Raw genomic sequence first — 22420 nt, 5'->3', positions numbered from 1 at the left:
ACCTCTCAGCTCTGATATAGTCTGGTCCTCCTCACTGCCTCTCAGCTCTGATATAGTCTGGTCCTCACTACCTCTCAGCTCTGATATAGTCTGGTCCTCCTCACTACCTCTCAGCTCTGATATAGTCTGGTCCTCACTACCTCTCAGCTCTGATATAGTCTGGTCCTCCTCACTACCTCTCAGCTCTGATATAGTCTGGTCCTCACTGCCTCTCAGCTCTGATATAGTCTGGTCCTCACTGCCTCTCAGCTCTGATATAGTCTGGTCCTCACTGCCTCTCAGCTCTGATATAGTCTGGTCCTCACTACCTCTCAGCTCTGATATAGTCTGGTCCTCACTGCCTCTCAGCTCTGATATAGTCTGGTCCTCCTCACTACCTCTCAGCTCTGATATAGTCTGGTCCTCACTACCTCTCAGCTCTGATATAGTCTGGTCCTCACTACCTCTCAGCTCTGATATAGTCTGGTCCTCACTACCTCTCAGCTCTGATATAGTCTGGTCCTCACTACCTCTCAGCTCTGATATAGTCTGGTCCTCACTACCTCTCAGCTCTGATATAGTCTGGTCCTCACTACCTCTCAGCTCTGATATAGTCTGGTCCTCCTCACTACCTCTCAGCTCTGATATAGTCTGGTCCTCACTGCCTCTCAGCTCTGATATAGTCTGGTCCTCACTGCCTCTCAGCTCTGATATAGTCTGGTCCTCACTACCTCTCAGCTCTGATATAGTCTGGTCCTCACTGCCTCTCAGCTCTGATATAGTCTGGTCCTCACTACCTCTCAGCTCTGATATAGTCTGGTCCTCACTACCTCTCAGCTCTGATATAGTCTGGTCCTCACTACCTCTCAGCTCTGATATAGTCTGGTCCTCACTACCTCTCAGCTCTGATATAGTCTGGTCCTCACTGCCTCTCAGCTCTGATATAGTCTGGTCCTCCTCACTACCTCTCAGCTCTTGATATAGTCTGGTCCTCACTACCTCTCAGCTCTGATATAGTCTGGTCCTCACTACCTCTCAGCTCTGATATAGTCTGGTCCTCCTCACTGCCTCTCAGCTGTGATATAGTCTGGTCCTCACTACCTCTCAGCTCTGATATAGTCTGGTCCTCACTACCTCTCAGCTCTGATATAGTCTGGTCCTCCTCACTGCCTCTCAGCTCTGATATAGTCTGGTCCTCCTCACTGCCTCTCAGCTGTGATATAGTCTGGTCCTCACTACCTCTCAGCTCTGATATAGTCTGGTCCTCCTCACTGCCTCTCAGCTCTGATATAGTCTGGTCCTCCTCACTACCTCTCAGCTCTGATATAGTCTGGTCCTCACTACCTCTCAGCTCTGATTTAGTCTGGTCCTCCTCACTGCCTCTCAGCTCTGATATAGTCTGGTCCTCCTCACTGCCTCTCAGCTCTGATATAGTCTGGTCCTCCTCACTGCCTCTCAGCTCTGATATAGTCTGGTCCTCACTCACTGCCTCTCAGCTCTGATATAGTCTGGTCCTCCTCACTGCCTCTCAGCTCTGATATAGTCTGGTCCTCACTGCCTCTCAGCTCTGATATAGTCTGGTCCTCCTCACTGCCTCTCAGCTCTGATATAGTCTGGTCCTCCTCCCTACCTCTCAGCTCTGATATAGTCTGGTCCTCCTCACTGCCTCTCAGCTCTGATATAGTCTGGTCCTCACTGCCTCTCAGCTCTGATATAGTCTGGTCCTCCTCCCTACCTCTCAGCTCTGATATAGTCTGGTCCTCCTCACTACCTCTCAGCTCTGATATAGTCTGGTCCTCCTCACTACCTCTCAGCTCTGATATAGTCTGGTCCTCACTGCCTCTCAGCTCTGATATAGTCTGGTCCTCCTCCCTACCTCTCAGCTCTGATATAGTCTGGTCCTCCTCACTGCCTCTCAGCTCTGATATAGTCTGGTCCTCACTACCTCTCAGCTCTGATATAGTCTGGTCCTCACTGCCTCTCAGCTCTGATATAGTCTGGTCCTCACTACCTCTCAGCTCTGATATAGTCTGGTCCTCACTGCCTCTCAGCTCTGATATAGTCTGGTCCTCCTCACTACCTCTCAGCTCTGATATAGTCTGGTCCTCACTACCTCTCAGCTCTGATATAGTCTGGTCCTCACTGCCTCTCAGCTCTGATATAGTCTGGTCCTCCTCACTGCCTCTCAGCTCTGATATAGTCTGGTCCTCACTACCTCTCAGCTCTGATATAGTCTGGTCCTCACTGCCTCTCAGCTCTGATATAGTCTGGTCCTCCTCACTGCCTCTCAGCTCTGATATAGTCTGGTCCTCACTGCCTCTCAGCTCTGATATAGTCTGGTCCTCACTGCCTCTCAGCTCTGATATAGTCTGGTCCTCACTGCCTCTCAGCTCTGATATAGTCTGGTCCTCCTCACTACCTCTCAGCTCTGATATAATCTGGTCCTCACTACCTCTCAGCTCTGATATAGTCTGGTCCTCCTCACTACCTCTCAGCTCTGATATAGTCTGGTCCTCCTCACTGCCTCTCAGCTCTGATATAGTCTGGTCCTCACTACCTCTCAGCTCTGATATAGTCTGGTCCTCCTCACTGCCTCTCAGCTCTGATATAGTCTGGTCCTCCTCACTACCTCTCAGCTCTGATAGTCTGGTCCTCCTCACTACCTCTCAGCTCTGATATAGTCTGGTGGTCCTCACTACCTCTCAGCTCTGATATAGTCTGGTGCTCACTACCTCTCAGCTCTGATATAGTCTGGTCCTCCTCACTACCTCTCAGCTCTGATATAGTCTGGTCCTCCTCACTGCCTCTCAGCTCTGATATAGTCTGGTCCTCCTCACTGCCTCTCAGCTCTGATACAGTCTGGTCCTCACTGCCTCTCAGCTCTGATATAGTCTGGTCCTCACTACCTCTCAGCTCTGATATAGTCTGGTCCTCCTCACTGCCTCTCAGCTCTGATATAGTCTGGTCCTCACTGCCTCTCAGCTCTGATATAGTCTGGTCCTCCTCACTGCCTCTCAGCTCTGATATAGTCTGGTCCTCACTGCCTCTCAGCTCTGATATAGTCTGGTCCTCCTCACTACCTCTCAGCTCTGATATAGTCTGGTCCTCACTGCCTCTCAGCTCTGATATAGTCTGGTCCTCACTACCTCTCAGCTCTGATATAGTCTGGTCCTCCTCACTGCCTCTCAGCTCTGATATAGTCTGGTCCTCCTCACTACCTCTCAGCTCTGATATAGTCTGGTCCTCACTGCCTCTCAGCTCTGATATAGTCTGGTCCTCACTGCCTCTCAGCTCTGATATAGTCTGGTCCTCACTGCCTCTCAGCTCTGATATAGTCTGGTCCTCACTGCCTCTCAGCTCTGATATAGTCTGGTCCTCCTCACTACCTCTCAGCTCTGATATAGTCTGGTCCTCACTACCTCTCAGCTCTGATATAGTCTGGTCCTCACTGCCTCTCAGCTCTGATATAGTCTGGTCCTCCTCACTGCCTCTCAGCTCTGATATAGTCTGGTCCTCACTGCCTCTCAGCTCTGATATAGTCTGGTCCTCCTCACTACCTCTCAGCTCTGATATAGTCTGGTCCTCCTCACTACCTCTCAGCTCTGATATAGTCTGGTCCTCCTCACTGCCTCTCAGCTCTGATATAGTCTGGTCCTCACTACCTCTCAGCTCTGATATAGTCTGGTCCTCCTCACTACCTCTCAGCTCTGATATAGTCTGGTCCTCACTACCTCTCAGCTCTGATATAGTCTGGTCCTCCTCACTACCTCTCAGCTCTGATATAGTCTGGTCCTCACTGCCTCTCAGCTCTGATATAGTCTGGTCCTCACTGCCTCTCAGCTCTGATATAGTCTGGTCCTCACTGCCTCTCAGCTCTGATATAGTCTGGTCCTCACTACCTCTCAGCTCTGATATAGTCTGGTCCTCACTGCCTCTCAGCTCTGATATAGTCTGGTCCTCCTCACTACCTCTCAGCTCTGATATAGTCTGGTCCTCACTACCTCTCAGCTCTGATATAGTCTGGTCCTCACTACCTCTCAGCTCTGATATAGTCTGGTCCTCACTACCTCTCAGCTCTGATATAGTCTGGTCCTCACTACCTCTCAGCTCTGATATAGTCTGGTCCTCACTACCTCTCAGCTCTGATATAGTCTGGTCCTCACTACCTCTCAGCTCTGATATAGTCTGGTCCTCCTCACTACCTCTCAGCTCTGATATAGTCTGGTCCTCACTGCCTCTCAGCTCTGATATAGTCTGGTCCTCACTGCCTCTCAGCTCTGATATAGTCTGGTCCTCACTACCTCTCAGCTCTGATATAGTCTGGTCCTCACTGCCTCTCAGCTCTGATATAGTCTGGTCCTCACTACCTCTCAGCTCTGATATAGTCTGGTCCTCACTACCTCTCAGCTCTGATATAGTCTGGTCCTCACTACCTCTCAGCTCTGATATAGTCTGGTCCTCACTACCTCTCAGCTCTGATATAGTCTGGTCCTCACTGCCTCTCAGCTCTGATATAGTCTGGTCCTCCTCACTACCTCTCAGCTCTTGATATAGTCTGGTCCTCACTACCTCTCAGCTCTGATATAGTCTGGTCCTCACTACCTCTCAGCTCTGATATAGTCTGGTCCTCCTCACTGCCTCTCAGCTGTGATATAGTCTGGTCCTCACTACCTCTCAGCTCTGATATAGTCTGGTCCTCACTACCTCTCAGCTCTGATATAGTCTGGTCCTCCTCACTGCCTCTCAGCTCTGATATAGTCTGGTCCTCCTCACTGCCTCTCAGCTGTGATATAGTCTGGTCCTCACTACCTCTCAGCTCTGATATAGTCTGGTCCTCCTCACTGCCTCTCAGCTCTGATATAGTCTGGTCCTCCTCACTACCTCTCAGCTCTGATATAGTCTGGTCCTCACTACCTCTCAGCTCTGATTTAGTCTGGTCCTCCTCACTGCCTCTCAGCTCTGATATAGTCTGGTCCTCCTCACTGCCTCTCAGCTCTGATATAGTCTGGTCCTCCTCACTGCCTCTCAGCTCTGATATAGTCTGGTCCTCACTCACTGCCTCTCAGCTCTGATATAGTCTGGTCCTCCTCACTGCCTCTCAGCTCTGATATAGTCTGGTCCTCACTGCCTCTCAGCTCTGATATAGTCTGGTCCTCCTCACTGCCTCTCAGCTCTGATATAGTCTGGTCCTCCTCCCTACCTCTCAGCTCTGATATAGTCTGGTCCTCCTCACTGCCTCTCAGCTCTGATATAGTCTGGTCCTCACTGCCTCTCAGCTCTGATATAGTCTGGTCCTCCTCCCTACCTCTCAGCTCTGATATAGTCTGGTCCTCCTCACTACCTCTCAGCTCTGATATAGTCTGGTCCTCCTCACTACCTCTCAGCTCTGATATAGTCTGGTCCTCACCAGTGTTGTGCTAGTTACTGAAAAATAGTAACTCAGTTACTTTACTAGTTACTTCATTTCAAAGTAACTTCGTTACTGTACTAGTTACTTACACCCAAAAGTAATGAGTTACTGTGAAAAGTAACTATTTAGTTATTTAAAAAGAAAAAAAAAAAAAAAAAAATTGCTCAAGTCCCATGCCCCATATACTCAAAATCGGTTGATCAACTTGACAGTTTCCATTCACATCACCGAACTCTGCTAAGCAATGTGGTCTAGAGCGTTTCATTATATATTCCCTCCCCGCTGTATGTATATTTCTCTCCCACCCACCCACCCCCTCCTAATGTACAGTCCCCTCCCCATCATATGTATATACTCTGTCAGGATCTAGGGGTAACAGTACTGTATATTTGAATACCGCTTATGTCACAAATGTATCAGTACTAAATACCTATATGTCCCTATGCCATAAATGTCATGTATGTTGTGTATGTCATAAATGTCTATATGAATTGAAAATGGGGGACCCTGATGGAAACAAGACAAACGTCTTTCTCAGGTCTGCATCCCCTTAACAATTGTATGTATTGAGCCGTACTGTATTGTACCCATTCTGCAATCTGTTAAATAAAGTTTTCATTCATTCATTCATTCATTCATCCATTCATTAATTCATTCATAACCATCTTGCAGCGTTGTTATCAAAGCATTGCAACGTTAGAATAGTTAGGATATCAATTGTGCATGAAAGGACTATATTTATATTGTTTGATTAGTATTATGAGATTCCCTGGCAGGTTTCGTACAGTCCAAATCCGTTGATCTTGAGTTTCAGTGAACACATTGCACTCACCGTCACCAGTCTGCGGTGGTCGAGATGTAACGTTAGTCCAGTTGACTCCAGCAGCCCTTCAAACATGTTCTTTATCTCGTTTCCATGTTGTATATTAATTATCTCTAAAGTAGTTGCTAAATGGTTTGTTAGTTCGTTATTATTACTGCGTTCTTATTATGTAGATTCATAGCGAGCGTCCTCTTGTTGTTTACTGTAGAGAGCGCCTATTTCTTTCAGAACGTCAGTGGCCAATCAGAAGTGCGAAAACAGAATGAGGCTACGGAAAGAAATAATAATAATAATAATACTTCGTTTTATATAGCGCCTTTCAGTCTACAGTAAACAAAACAAACGCAGGCGAAATAAGGACGCTCGCTATGAATCTACATAAAAAGAACGCAGTAACGAACTAACAAACCATTCAGTAACGTAAGTAGCGTTACTGAATTTCAAAAGTAATGCGTTAGAGTACTAGTTGCGGCAAAAAGTAACTTCGTTTCTGTAACGCGTTACTTTGTAACGCGTTAGTCCCAACACTGGTCCTCACTGCCTCTCAGCTCTGATATAGTCTGGTCCTCCTCCCTACCTCTCAGCTCTGATATAGTCTGGTCCTCCTCACTGCCTCTCAGCTCTGATATAGTCTGGTCCTCACTACCTCTCAGCTCTGATATAGTCTGGTCCTCACTGCCTCTCAGCTCTGATATAGTCTGGTCCTCACTACCTCTCAGCTCTGATATAGTCTGGTCCTCACTGCCTCTCAGCTCTGATATAGTCTGGTCCTCCTCACTACCTCTCAGCTCTGATATAGTCTGGTCCTCACTACCTCTCAGCTCTGATATAGTCTGGTCCTCACTGCCTCTCAGCTCTGATATAGTCTGGTCCTCCTCACTGCCTCTCAGCTCTGATATAGTCTGGTCCTCACTACCTCTCAGCTCTGATATAGTCTGGTCCTCACTGCCTCTCAGCTCTGATATAGTCTGGTCCTCCTCACTGCCTCTCAGCTCTGATATAGTCTGGTCCTCACTGCCTCTCAGCTCTGATATAGTCTGGTCCTCACTGCCTCTCAGCTCTGATATAGTCTGGTCCTCACTGCCTCTCAGCTCTGATATAGTCTGGTCCTCCTCACTACCTCTCAGCTCTGATATAATCTGGTCCTCACTACCTCTCAGCTCTGATATAGTCTGGTCCTCCTCACTACCTCTCAGCTCTGATATAGTCTGGTCCTCCTCACTGCCTCTCAGCTCTGATATAGTCTGGTCCTCACTACCTCTCAGCTCTGATATAGTCTGGTCCTCCTCACTGCCTCTCAGCTCTGATATAGTCTGGTCCTCCTCACTACCTCTCAGCTCTGATAGTCTGGTCCTCCTCACTACCTCTCAGCTCTGATATAGTCTGGTGGTCCTCACTACCTCTCAGCTCTGATATAGTCTGGTGCTCACTACCTCTCAGCTCTGATATAGTCTGGTCCTCCTCACTACCTCTCAGCTCTGATATAGTCTGGTCCTCCTCACTGCCTCTCAGCTCTGATATAGTCTGGTCCTCCTCACTGCCTCTCAGCTCTGATACAGTCTGGTCCTCACTGCCTCTCAGCTCTGATATAGTCTGGTCCTCACTACCTCTCAGCTCTGATATAGTCTGGTCCTCCTCACTACCTCTCAGCTCTGATATAGTCTGGTCCTCCTCACTACCTCTCAGCTCTGATATAGTCTGGTCCTCACTGCCTCTCAGCTCTGATATAGTCTGGTCCTCACTGCCTCTCAGCTCTGATATAGTCTGGTCCTCCTCACTACCTCTCAGCTCTGATATAGTCTGGTCCTCCTCACTGCCTCTCAGCTCTGATATAGTCTGGTCCTCACTGCCTCTCAGCTCTGATATAGTCTGGTCCTCCTCACTGCCTCTCAGCTCTGATATAGTCTGGTCCTCACTACCTCTCAGCTCTGATATAGTCTGGTCCTCCTCACTGCCTCTCAGCTCTGATATAGTCTGGTCCTCACTACCTCTCAGCTCTGATATGGTCTGGTCCTCACTGCCTCTCAGCTCTGATATAGTCTGGTCCTCCTCACTACCTCTCAGCTCTGATATAGTCTGGTCCTCCTCACTGCCTCTCAGCTCTGATATAGTCTGGTCCTCACTACCTCTCAGCTCTGATATAGTCTGGTCCTCACTGCCTCTCAGCTCTGATATAGTCTGGTCCTCACTACCTCTCAGCTCTGATATAGTCTGGTCCTCACTACCTCTCAGCTCTGATATAGTCTGGTCCTCACTGCCTCTCAGCTCTGATATAGTCTGGTCCTCACTGCCTCTCAGCTCTGATATAGTCTGGTCCTCCTCACTACCTCTCAGCTCTGATATAGTCTGGTCCTCACTACCTCTCAGCTCTGATATAGTCTGGTCCTCACTACCTCTCAGCTCTGATATGGTCTGGTCCTCACTGCCTCTCAGCTCTGATATAGTCTGGTCCTCCTCACTACCTCTCAGCTCTGATATAGTCTGGTCCTCACTACCTCTCAGCTCTGATATAGTCTGGTCCTCACTACCTCTCAGCTCTGATATGGTCTGGTCCTCACTGCCTCTCAGCTCTGATATAGTCTGGTCCTCACTACCTCTCAGCTCTGATATAGTCTGGTCCTCCTCACTACCTCTCAGCTCTGATATAGTCTGGTCCTCACTACCTCTCAGCTCTGATATAGTCTGGTCCTCACTGCCTCTCAGCTCTGATATAGTCTGGTCCTCACTGCCTCTCAGCTCTGATATAGTCTGGTCCTCCTCACTGCCTCTCAGCTCTGATATAGTCTGGTCCTCACTGCCTCTCAGCTCTGATATAGTCTGGTCCTCACTGCCTCTCAGCTCTGATATAGTCTGGTCCTCACTACCTCTCAGCTCTGATATAGTCTGGTCCTCACTACCTCTCAGCTCTGATATAGTCTGGTCCTCACTACCTCTCAGCTCTGATATAGTCTGGTCCTCACTACCTCTCAGCTCTGATATAGTCTGGTCCTCCTCACTACCTCTCAGCTCTGATATAGTCTGGTCCTCACTGCCTCTCAGCTCTGATATAGTTTGGTCCTCACTACCTCTCAGCTCTGATATAGTCTGGTCCTCACTGCCTCTCAGCTCTGATATAGTCTGGTCCTCACTGCCTCTCAGCTCTGATATAGTCTGGTCCTCCTCACTGCCTCTCAGCTCTGATATAGTCTGGTCCTCCTCACTGCCTCTCAGCTCTGATATAGTCTGGTCCTCCTCACTGCCTCTCAGCTCTGATATAGTCTGGTCCTCACTGCCTCTCAGCTCTGATATAGTCTGGTCCTCACTGCCTCTCAGCTCTGATATAGTCTGGTCCTCACTGCCTCTCAGCTCTGATATAGTCTGGTCCTCACTGCCTCTCAGCTCTGATATAGTCTGGTCCTCACTACCTCTCAGCTCTGATATAGTCTGGTCCTCACTACCTCTCAGCTCTGATATAGTCTGGTCCTCACTACCTCTCAGCTCTGATATAGTCTGGTCCTCCTCACTGCCCCTCAGCTCTGATATAGTCTGGTCCTCACTGCCTCTCAGCTCTGATATAGTCTGGTCCTCCTCACTGCCTCTCAGCTCTTGATATAGTCTGGTCCTCACTACCTCTCAGCTCTGATACAGCCTGGTGGTCCTCCTCACTACCTCTCAGCTCTGATATAGTCTGGTCCTCCTCACTGCCTCTCAGCTCTGATATAGCCTGGTGGTCCTCCTCACTACCTCTCAGCTCTGATATAGTCTGGTCCTCCTCACTGCCTCTCAGCTCTGATATAGTCTGGTCCTCACTGCCTCTCAGCTCTGATATAGTCTGGTCCTCCTCACTGCCTCTCAGCTCTGATATAGTCTGGTCCTCACTGCCTCTCAGCTCTGATATAGTCTGGTCCTCCTCACTACCTCTCAGCTCTGATATAGTCTGGTCCTCACTGCCTCTCAGCTCTGATATAGTCTGGTCCTCCTCACTACCTCTCAGCTCTGATATAGTCTGGTCCTCACTGCCTCTCAGCTCTGATATAGTCTGGTCCTCCTCACTACCTCTCAGCTCTGATATAGTCTGGTCCTCACTGCCTCTCAGCTCTGATATAGTCTGGTCCTCCTCACTACCTCTCAGCTCTGATATAGTCTGGTCCTCACTCACTGCCTCTCAGCTCTGATATAGTCTGGTCCTCACTCACTGCCTCTCAGCTCTGATATAGTCTGGTCCTCACTGCCTCTCAGCTCTGATATAGTCTGGTCCTCACTACCTCTCAGCTCTGATATAGTCTGGTCCTCACTGCCTCTCAGCTCTGATATAGTCTGGTCCTCACTACCTCTCAGCTCTGATATAGTCTGGTCCTCACTACCTCTCAGCTCTGATATAGTCTGGTCCTCACTACCTCTCAGCTCTGATATAGTCTGGTCCTCACTCACTGCCTCTCAGCTCTGATATAGTCTGGTCCTCCTCACTGCCTCTCAGCTCTGATATAGTCTGGTCCTCACTGCCTCTCAGCTCTGATATAGTCTGGTCCTCCTCACTACCTCTCAGCTCTGATATAGTCTGGTCCTCCTCACTACCTCTCAGCTCTGATATAGTCTGGTCCTCACTACCTCTCAGCTCTGATATAGTCTGGTCCTCCTCACTACCTCTCAGCTCTGATATAGTCTGGTCCTCCTCACTACCTCTCAGCTCTGATATAGTCTGGTCCTCCTCACTACCTCTCAGCTCTGATATAGTCTGGTCCTCACTACCTCTCAGCTCTGATATAGTCTGGTCCTCACTACCTCTCAGCTCTGATATAGTCTGGTCCTCCCTACCTCTCAGCTCTGATACAGCCTGGTCCTCCTCACTAGTGCACTGCCTCTCAGCAATAATCTAAAGCAATAATTGACACTGTGTTTATAGACACAAGTCTTTATCAAAACCTAATGCTGCTTGCACTAGTTTCATGGACGACGTTTTGTTAACTTGTTACAAAAGCTTAAAAAGTAATATCAATAAAAGCTCCCGTCTGTGTGTGGAATGAGTTGCAGGCCACTCTGATTTTAAAAGGCTAATCTAGCAAAGGGTTCAACAAGAATCTCATCCACTACAAATGTAAAGAATGCATCAACTAGGCAACTGGTCAGATTTGATGAAACCTCCTGCTGGCAGCGTTTCCTGATAGATTCACTTGCGGCGGCCCACCACGGTATGAGACGGCACCACCAGGAATAGACTCACAAACTGAAACAATAGCTCTTCTTGGGTTGCATGCAGTGTTTTCTGCTGTGTATTTTACCCTCCACAGCCTGCCACTTAACCAGAGAACCTAACCTAACCTAACCCCAGCCTGCTACTACCACAAACAACCTAACCCCAGCCTGCTACTACCACAAACAACCTAACCCCAGTGTAGGCGCCGTAATGGAGGTCTCTTTATTATGATTCAGTATTCTATTTGTGTTGTATTATTAGTTGTACTGTCACTGTAGGTGGTGGGCGTGGTCACGGGGGTGTGGCGCTAATGGGAGTGTTTATGGAATTTCATTCACCTTTTCACGTCTGACAGTTCTCGGTGTTTGACAGTTCACAGAGGTTGACAGTTCACGGAGAGAGGGGGTGGGAGTTAGGAGAGCATATTTTCTTTTGACCGCAATAACGCAAAGCGCAAATCGTATTTTGTTTGTCTCATGAAGCGAAGAATAAAAGCTTCAAAAGTATTTCCTGGACGTGGAACGGAGTTATTTCACTGTGTGCGTCAATTGTTTGAACTCCTGCACTCAGCCCCTCGGCACTACCTGTCTATGACAGTCTACTGCCGCAACACCCAGCCTGCCACTAACCAGAGAACCTAACCCCAGCCTGCCACTAACCAGAGAACCTAACCCCAGCCTGCCACTAACCAGAGAACCTAACCCCAGCCTGCCACTAACCAGAGAACCTAACTCCAGCCTGCCACTAACCAGAGAACCTAACCCCAGCCTGCCACTAACCAGAGAACCTAACCCCAGCCTGCCACTAACCAGAGAACCTAACCTCAGCCTGCCACTAACCAGAGAACCTAACTCCAGCCTGCCACTAACCAGAGAACCTAACCCCAGCCTGCCACTAACCAGAGAACCTAACCCCAGCCTGCTACTAACCAGAGAACCTAACCCCAGCCTGCCACTACCACCAATAACCTGTAACGGGTGCCTGGTGCAGTACTAAAGCCAGATTTAACTCTGCCATTGGAAAGAGATTTGGCCCGATATATAGATGTATGACTTGGCCATAATAAGGTACTTTATAGGCCTGATATTCTATATTCATATTTCAATGTTCATGTGTCCGGATGGCAAAATTCAGTACTGGATCTACAAAAAAACCTGTAAATCATCTCCTTTGTTAATTTGCTTAGATTTCTTGTACACTTGATCTCATGAAGGTGCTGAATTTTTCACTTTGTCAATGTTAGCATGGTGTTATTCACAGTCAAAGACGGAAAGAAAAAACTAATAATCATTTATATTCTCCTTTGGTTCATTACAATTTACTGAAGCATAGTAACAAACACAATACATAATACACACACATAACACAATACATATTAAGGTTATGGTGGAGACCATCACCTGCACCTTTACCGTTTATTTTTCTCACATTTTATATTCAGACTAAGAGTTAATTATATTGTTTACACTGTTTATTTTTTCTCATATTTTTATATTCAGATCTAATTTTATTGCCTATACTTGTCCTTCTACTATTACCCTGCCCATACCCTTACCTCCCTTCCCCCCATGCTGCTATGTCGCCCACATTTCCCCAAGGGACCAATAAAGGAATATCTTTATCTTATGTTCTTGTGTTCTCATTACTCTTTAAGCCTAGAGGACAGGCATATTCAACCAACGCATGGTACAACTTGTGAGAGTGGGGGCAGGAAGAGCGTTTGCCTGATGAAATGCTCATCATCATCATCATACTCCACAGCCAGGTTTCATTACGGCTCAGACTCTTTTCCTGGTTTATTGTCACTGGAGTGGAGTAGCTGCTCTTCTTCCTGGAATAATTCTGGAGAGTATTTGCATTATGAGCGCAGAGGCACCAGTTGAAGGATCAGAGGCATGAATGCAAATATGTGATACACAGGCAAACCTGCCTGTAATCTCCTACTGAGACTGAGAGCATGCAGAGACCTTACCTATCAAGAGAGAATAAAGTTTAACATTAGTGCTGGCTAGGGGTGAAACAGTGACCGGTTTTAGCGATAACCACGGTAAAAACACCGTTCTGATGGTTATAATTAGGGCTGCAACTAATGACTATTTTGGTAGTCGACTAATCTGTCGATTATTTTTTCGATTAGTCGACTAATCGAAAAACAATTATATAAAAAAAATTAAAAATTCAAGTTTTATTTTATTTTTTATTTTTTTTGCACGTTACCTATCTTTGTGAAAGTGGCTTCTCAGCTCTGGTCCAGCTGAAGACAGAGCAGAGGAACAGATTGGACATTGAGCATGACCTCAGAGTTGCTTTGAGACTCTTGTCAGGACCAAACAACATCCCCAGTTATCCCATTAGTTCCCCCAAACTTACTGTCGGTCTGTTATGTTAAGCTAAGAAGTCTTCAGCTGGCTGGACCAGAGCTGAGAAGCCACTTTCACAAAGATAGGTAGTGCAAAAAAAATGACTAATCGACGCAACAATTCCTCGTCGACGATTTTTTATAATCGACATCGTCGATTATGTCGACTAATCGTTGCAGCCCTAGTTATAATATACTGTTCAGATTTTAATTATCGTTTAAACAGTGTTTGAAAACCTTTTCAGGGTAACTGTCCAGTCTCCCAGACGTTAGCGACAGTCTCCCAGATGTGCAGGTGCAGACTAACAGAAGAATACGCCACTTAGTCTAACAGAAGAATACGCCACACTTAGTCTAACAGAAGAATACGCCACACTTAGTCTAACAGAAGAATACGCCACACTTAGTCTAACAGAAGAATACGCCACACTTAGTCTAACAGAAGAATACGCCACACTAAGACTAACAGAAGAATACGCCACACTTAGTCTAACAGAAGAATACGCCACACTTAGTCTAACAGAAGAATACGCCACACTTAGTCTAACAGAAGAATACGCCACACTTAGTCTAAGTGTGGCGTATTTTGGTTTTTATAAGAGTGCTGAGGGAAACTTGATCAAAGCTTTTCACCACAATAATACTGATAACCGTGATCATTTTGGTCACTATAATCATGGTGATTATCATACTACACATCTCTAGTGCTCCTAGTCCTAGGCCCACATCAAATCCCTGCTTGCTGATACAAACCATTACGTTGAGGCTTGCCAACAAAAATGTACCATGAGGGAAAAGTAAATGATTTGCTAAGCCTACAGACTCTGTAACAATATACCAACATGACAAACGGCATTCAGCACATTTAGAAACAGGCGTGTCTTGTTCATAAACTGTTCAAGACAAAATGTTGGGATGCTTGTGTACCACAAGGGTTGATGATTGAACTGAACTATTTCCTTTAACTCAGACGGGGCTTTGCTTCTTCCCACGACTGAAACCCATTGATATAACGAACGGGACAAACAGAAATACAAAAACATCTTCACTTTCCAAAATGCTTGTTTCTAGTCCAATTGGCATTTTAATTATACAGGGTAGCTGCAGGTTTCAGACCTTTTTAACCCTTTCACTGCCACACGACAGAAGGTTAACCCTTTACTAATCACACAACCGACGGTCGCCGGTTGTTGTGTGGCAGTGAAAGGGTTAACCTTCTGTGTATTGTCACAGTGAAAGGGTTAACCGTTTTGGTAGTGCGGCAGTGAAAGGGTTAATACCAATTAGTCCACGATAATCCAATACTTTAGCAATTAATACCAATAATCACGACTACTATACTAGCAAAAAAAACAACAACAACACATAGCGACACTGAACTGGCGCCGGCGGCCAATAAAAATTCTTGTGCGTTCAGAACTCTCTGTGGCTCATCATGATATGCCTGCCCAGGCTGGTCCTGCAGGTATCAACTGAACAGAACATTAGGAAGAAGATTATTGTAGGGCGGCTACGTGGCGTAGTGGGCAAGGCGCTCGCCACGAATGCTGAGACGCTGGGCTCGCCTGTTCGAGCCCAGCGCTCCACATTGCTTTCAGTTTAGCTGGTCGTCCGTACTAATACACATTGGCCGTATTAGGGGGTGGGAAACTGATGGGTGGGGATCGGGCGTTGTGGACAGCGACTCCTACAGGTCGGTTGGTGCGCCTGTGCAGTAGAAACAGGAAGTGTCGGGGGCAACGTGAGCCTCCCACGCGTTACTCCTCGCCACTGAGAGATCGAGCTGCGCAGGTGAAAAGATGCGACTGCTGTTACCTCAAGTACCGGAGGGGACTTGTGCTATGCATGACTTAGTCCACATTGCAGCCGGCTTGTGGGAGGCAAGAAACAGCGTTCGTGACAGGGGAGGGTTGAATTGGATGATACGAAATTGGGATGGGAGAAAATATAGAAAATGGGAGAAAAAGTGGATCAAAAAAAAGGAAGACGATTATTGTAGTTGTTTCTCGTTTTGAAGTCTGCTCGGTTGGCACTTGTGGGATTGACAGAAGGGAGAACACTAGTGACAGAAGGGAGAACACTAGTAACAACATGTTGATCTGCCATGTGGGCATAGAAGATAATGGGCTGTTTCAAAGTGCTAGAGATATGTCCAATTAATCAGACAACTAATGAATTGGTATACCTTTATTAAACACGGATAAGATCCTATAGTATGATTATGGTGCAAACTCGTATGAACTTATGTACCGCTATTATTAATTAATATTTTCCATTTACTTATTTTAATTTATATTTTTCTGTCTGTATTGCCGACTGTTTTTGTATTGTCTGGTCCGTTTGTTTCTGTTTCACTGGAAATAATGAATATATCCAGCTAATCCAGGTTGTGCTGAGCAATTTTTCTGTCCAATAAAATACTGATGATTATATATAAGATAAAATATTGCGCATTCCATACAAGCTCTCAGTAGCCCCGCAAAAAAACAACGACTTGAATACAAACGCATTTCATATATTTAATATTATTTCAACTCCCAACAGCCAGGATACCTTTTAAGGCCTTAAATTGAGAATTATGAATACCCTGATATAGGAATTCCTATTAGGCACATTCAGCTTGACTGTCTTTCTGTTCCTTGTACCTCAGAAAAACAGCTGAGGCGTCATAATGACATCAGACCCTCTGACCTGGAATGATGCCCGGTCCTCATAAGAAAGGAATTTTCTCTCAATTATGGATGAGGTACATTCTGTGTCAAGACGTCAGACAACCGGGCAAGAGGCCTTGTGAGATTAAACCCTATCGTTCTGTACGTTCCTTGAATTAGTCCGACAAACACTCAGAGGTCCTTATTACTCAACATTCCACACATTCTGGAGATAAGTCTCGTCTGCTGCTTGCTTACCTTTTGTTAATGAAGAAAGCAAACACGCTTAAACCTACGTCTCCCTCCCAAGTCACGCAAGGGCAGAAATCTGAGAAGCATTGACCTGGCTGTTAGGCCACAAGCTTGGCCCGTTCTGCTCGTGGAGACCGGACATCCAATACCTTGGCTCGAAGACACACACACGGGGTAATCAATCTGCACAATCTCGCTGACAATCCAAAGAAAATCTAGCAGGGACAGAGGAAACCGATGGGATATGAAGAATACAGTATGAAGCAGAAACTAAACACCCATGGAATAATAACACTACTCAGAGCGGAGCCTACTCCTCTGAACGGAGAGAGATTCCCAAATGTCAAGTCAACCCTATCTTCTTCCCACCAAAACAAGCATTGAAAAGACACACCTAATGGGGAAAAAGCCCCACTCCACTGCTGAACAGAGAGGGGCAGGTGGCCCGTTCAGTCCCTCTGACTCAGGGAAACACATTCTACTCGTAATCCTTCAGAAACGCTCCGCTGGGGAGCCACTGATACCATACGAGCGGCCACAGGGAAGAGCAGCGGAACAGAGGCTCTGTGAACTGGGAGAGAAGGGGATTAAAGGCCACCATTAGCCAACCGGGAACAACCTCCGCTAATCTATGCGGCTGAAAACTAACGAGCATCCGTGCTCTCAGCAAAGCCTCCTTCCATCTCCCTTATCTATTTTGTTTATACCGGTGATAACGGTTATACTGATGCCGTGTGTAGCCTAGCCTAACCTAAAAGGGAATGTGGATGTTGCCCGAAATGTCTGGCTATCATCGTCAAACCAAGAAGGTACGGAGACAGTGATGGACATGTTGGCAAACAAAGTGAACAGGGCCTGTACTTGTTGAAAGGGAAATTCAGTCCCATTTTCAGCCATGTCATCAGTTAGGCTACATCAGCATTTGCATCCAACCTTTTATGGGCGAATTGCACACGGAGAGGTCAGCGCTGGCCGCCGGGACAAAGCTGGGTCTCACTCTCGCACCGTCGCACGTATCGAGAGGCACACGGACGAGCGTTTGGACGGGATGAAAACTTAACAAGTCTATTTTTGCTGCGTGTACAGCCTATGTTCCAAAAAGAATTTCTGAAGCAGCCCTCTACTTTCAAAGAACACAATAGAGTCCATGGCCTTGTAGTACAGAGTATAGCATTCTGAAGGGCTGAGGCGGGGAAGACAAAGACGTCTTTAACCTCCCATTGGTTTAACCAAGGAGATCGTTTTCTGCACCAAGATCGAGGCCAATCAAACCACCACATGACACCTTTCATTATTCCAGTAGGCTTTACTTCAAGAATGCATTCCTTTGCTCGTGAATTGCCAAGAGCGGTGAATGTCTAGTACTACACACGTTAGGCTGAGTGTGAAAGGATTGGATGACACAGAGCCTGAGGCTTGTACTGGAAACGACGGCGAGGGTCCTGCCTGGGTGGAGTGGGATGTAATGTTATCATCCATTTCACAAGATTAAGCCCCGAACCAAGTGCTTGTCACTACTGGCATATGGACGAGAGCCAGGCCTGACACCATTCATTACAGACAATGTGTTTTTATCAAGACTTTTACCTGAATGACGACCCTAATCCCTAATTCTTGAACACTTCCCAAAACACAGATTAGGCCTATATATTAATCCCAGCATGGTTTTTAATAATGTGTGGCAGAATTAGTCAAAAGTAAACCATTAAACCGATCTGAGCTTCTCCGAGGGGAACATAAGGGGAGGATAGTTCATAAGGGGAGGATAGTTATGAGTGTAAAAGGTTGCCACTAGATCACTAAACTGATGATGGGTCTAAAAGGAAACCACTGAGGCTGGGGGGTATTACTGTACATCAGAAGGCTCTCTGCTATAGAATGGTAGGGCTGGGCAATTAATCACTGTCTTGTGTCGATTCTGATTTTGACTTCCCCACGATCATGAAAACAAGATAATCAAAATAAAACGATTATTCTGCCGAATGCTGCGTTGCTCTCATTTTGTCTCGTGTTGTAAATGCAGCGCACCCTTCCTTCACAGCGCTGGTTTTCTAATGTTGCATACCAGGGTCGCGTTTCCTCTGCTCTATTGTGTTTCAGGGTAACATAAAACCCCTGCAGCTCCCCACTACTTATCCAAGGGAAGAAGACGCATCTACAACAAACGGCTTTAAACTAGCAACATTCAGAGAAATAGATAAAACGGGATTAGTACAGTACATTGCACCAGATGCACTATCGATATCAGAGAGGATTGTTCTCTACCCGACAATGTTTACGTTGTGCGTACTGTAAACAGAGACCTAGTTTCAGTCAAAACGATTAGACAAGACAGACACTTGACTGTGTGTTACTCATCTTGTTCATGGCATGACACATTTCAGAACATATCAAATGTCAATGCCTCGTTAAGTATCAACAAACATTGAACTGAAAATGTGTGTGTGTGTGTGTGTGGGGGGGTCTCAGTTGATGGAATCAACCCAAGCCTTTACAGGGAGCTCTCTGTGTTAAGAGTGGAAAATCAATAGTAAACCATTTAGTCAAAATGGACATCTTTTGATGTTACATACAGGGGCTTGATCCGGTTTGCATTATCCAATAACTGTCTAATATAAAAGAGGAAATCAACACACAGGACAATAACAGGACAGAAAACCCACCTGATCAGCCCCATAGGCAGCCGCAAACGCCATGAACTCTTCGATGCGAACGAAGCCATCGCCGTCCTGGTCCAAAGCGTCAAACACCGCCTTCAGCGGGGACACGTCCTCCTCCCTTTGACTCTGGGTGGAAACCATGGGCATTTTAGAGAGGGAAATTGTCTCCGCCGTTTCCCCACTAGTCCATCCGGGCTCAGGAGACGAACTGCCTAACTCCCGAACTGGAAAACCAAAAGTATCCGTTTCGTGACGGTCCGAGAGTCCGAGCGGGTTCGAGTCCGTCGACCTGTCCCCATCGCCCTGCTCACTTTGCAAATCAGGAACATGGTGATCCTGATGAACGCCCTCGGGTGGTTTCAGACCCCACGCTTCCTCCTCGTCGTGGAGCTCATTTGTGGTCAAGCACTGATCCAGAGCCATTTCCTCAACCCTCTCATGTTTGACATCAGAGAGACGTTTACTTTCCATCAAATCCCGTGAGCCATTCCTCTCGCAGCGGTCACCGGGCGGGTCACCCAGCGCCGGCGCATCCCCATCAGAGTGCAGCCTTAGCGACGGGGCCTCTGTTGATGTATTACAGTTCGGGGATGGTCGGTGAAGGGAGAGATCGCCCTCCTCACCCGGGTGCTCCGAGGTCGGGTTTTTAACGAGAGCAGCCAACGTGCCACGTTCCCTCCGCGGTTCCTCCGAGGGCGACGACGAAGGCAAAGCGTGACTAACGGAGGAGCCGAGGCCGAGGCCGCTCTCGCGATCGGGAACCTCCGAATCCAGTAAAGGCACAGATCCGTACGCTGCCTCTGGCGAGCTGCCGATGCAGTCGGTGGGGATGGTGTTGTGCGAGAGCCGGCGACTCTCAGGTGAAGCATCTGGGGTCGTGTTACAGACTGCAGGCAGATCAGTCCCCGGCTCCCAGGATAAACCTTTGTCCCTGGTTTCAGGTGACACCGGCGCCTCCCCGCCCCGTGGGAGAGGGAGGGCCCCCTCCTCCGTCAGTGGCGGGAGCGACGGCTCCTTGCTGACACCCGGTGGGTTGAGCTCACCTGAGCACTCTGGGCTGAAGAGAGAGGGGGGGAGTTCACACGACAAGAGCTCCGCCAACAGAGCGGATGCCGTGCGGGCGGCTGCAGTCCTGTCTGAATTCTTCACCGGGGAGGAACATTCGGTAAGAGCTATTAGCAGCCCCAGATTGTTTGCGTCGGCGATGGGTACGTCCTGCCGGGGGTTCGGACCCTCGCGAGCGGGGGGTTTCCGCCGTAAATCTGCAGGACTGGGAGAAAATAGCCACGATAGCGTGCAGTCAACAGGTTCCTCAGCCTTTTCTCTAAGAGGCGATTCCCCTAGACGTGTACTCTGGAGAACGCCGTGGGAATCACTAGATCGATCTCCCCGCAATGGAGACAAGATGTGGTTCCCGCAGGAATAACCGGAGGTCCATAGCAGGCTGTTTAAATCGAGGGTGTTTTCTGGGAAAACCTCTTCACAGCTTGGAGACACATCGTCGCTCAGGTCGATGTCTTTGAAATCCAAACCTTCCTCAGGGAACGTGACTCCTTTGTCCGAATCCATAAGGTGAAGTCCAAGGGGAGATGGGTGTTCCAACTCCAGCAGCCCTAAAGGGCCGGGCGGCGCCATCTGGTCCATTTATGCAAAATGTCCTTAGCGGCGTTGAGAAAAGCTGCTTATCTCAAAGACAAGACCCAATGGTCAATTTGAATATTGTCATGATTTTACACAACACGTCCTCAACAAAGGCATCACGTAATTCTTTGAATGATAATATAAGTGCGAGACTCTATCCTATCCTCATTGTCTAGTTCTGAAATTACCGAACAAAACTAAACTGATATCATAGAAGAAAAACAGCACAAGAAAACAGCTTCAAGATTGAATTAAGCTGTTCTCTGAATCAGTGTCGGTGAGGCAAAATAAAGACTCACTCACCCCCATATCACACAAGGTTCTGGGTGATATCATGCCATGTCCAGTAAATCTGACAAGCTTTCACAATGTTCACAAATAACTGACTAGTTGCCAGCAACATTTTGGACAAACCCCAAAAGGGACTCGATACAATCTTATTTTGACTTTACTATGTCATAATAACTGGTCGTGGCAGGAGGAGGACCACTCCTGGCTGTTGCCAGATTATCTTGCTGCCATATCAGAGAGCTGATGTCAACATGCTTCCACTGCTGTGGCCTGAAGCGAAATAACATCCTATAAGTAGAATTGCACTGACAACAAACACGACCTCCAAGCTAAACAAGCTGAACAAACACATGAGACACAAATCAGCGTTGATCTACACTCTGTCTCATTAGCTAATCATCTCGCTGAGGATTATCTCTCGCAAGCTCATTTGTAACGTTAGAGGAGAGAGTGCATCGCAGCCAGTGGTCAAACAAACCAGAGTCAGGAGGACTTCCTTTGATTCAAAGCAATTCAATGTTACTCGGAGAAAGAAAAAAATCGCAATGTCATGATGTGGATGATATCTACCTAGAGACGCGACCGGTTGATGAACGGTGTACCGACGCTAGCGGCTAACTCCACACCGACCACCGAACCCATTACCCGGGGAAGCGGCTACAGCTAACGTTACCCAAATAATTAGCTTGTTAGCTATAGCTAGCGAGCAGCACGCCAAACAGTCCATCCTCATCCCCCCTCTCTCTCTCGAATGGGAAATAACGGTAGGGGATAATATCGCGAACAATATCCCTCGATAAAAACGTATAGATATGGAGTGGTTGTTGTGGAGATGTTTATATCCACATTTCGACGTTGTTTTCCATATTTAAACCGCTTCGAACGGAGAAAAATCCCAATAACATCCACCTGTGTGAAGACAGGCCAAGCTGCTGTGCGAGGAAAACGTCCTTTTTTTCTTCAGTTATTATTCCCGTTCCAGAAACACATTCGCCAGAACCGAACGCGCCGTCGACACCGGTAATGATATTAATAACAACCGACAGCGGTGTCGAACAACGTCGCCATAGAGCTTCATTCTTCTTGTTGTGTTTTTTAACAGATGACGACCGTCCACCACACCGCGGCCGGGGTCCAGAGGGTCTCGCGCCTCAGCGGCAGCATCAGCAGCAGCAGCAGCA

The 22420-nt window shown here is 47.4% G+C and overlaps 1 protein-coding gene across 1 annotated transcript in view; it reads right to left on the bottom strand.

The window, feature by feature from the left end:
• rab11fip3 (RAB11 family interacting protein 3 (class II)) overlaps window positions 1-20179 on the bottom strand; it is a 104165-nt gene extending 83986 nt beyond the window's left edge. The window contains exon 1 of the mRNA XM_084323982.1: window positions 19311-20179. Within this exon, the coding sequence (XP_084180108.1) occupies window positions 19311-19778 (468 nt within the window). The 5' untranslated portion in view covers window positions 19779-20179. The remainder of the gene's footprint in view (window positions 1-19310) is intronic.
• Between the last annotated feature and the right edge of the window lie 2241 nt (window positions 20180-22420).

This window comes from Notolepis coatsorum, assembly GCF_963971535.1.
Source record: "Notolepis coatsorum genome assembly, chromosome: 10".
Classification (NCBI taxonomy): domain Eukaryota; kingdom Metazoa; phylum Chordata; class Actinopteri; order Aulopiformes; family Paralepididae; genus Notolepis; species Notolepis coatsorum.
The sequence above is the reverse complement of the archived record's forward strand: the minus strand, read 5'-3'. Positions and strand labels throughout refer to the sequence as shown.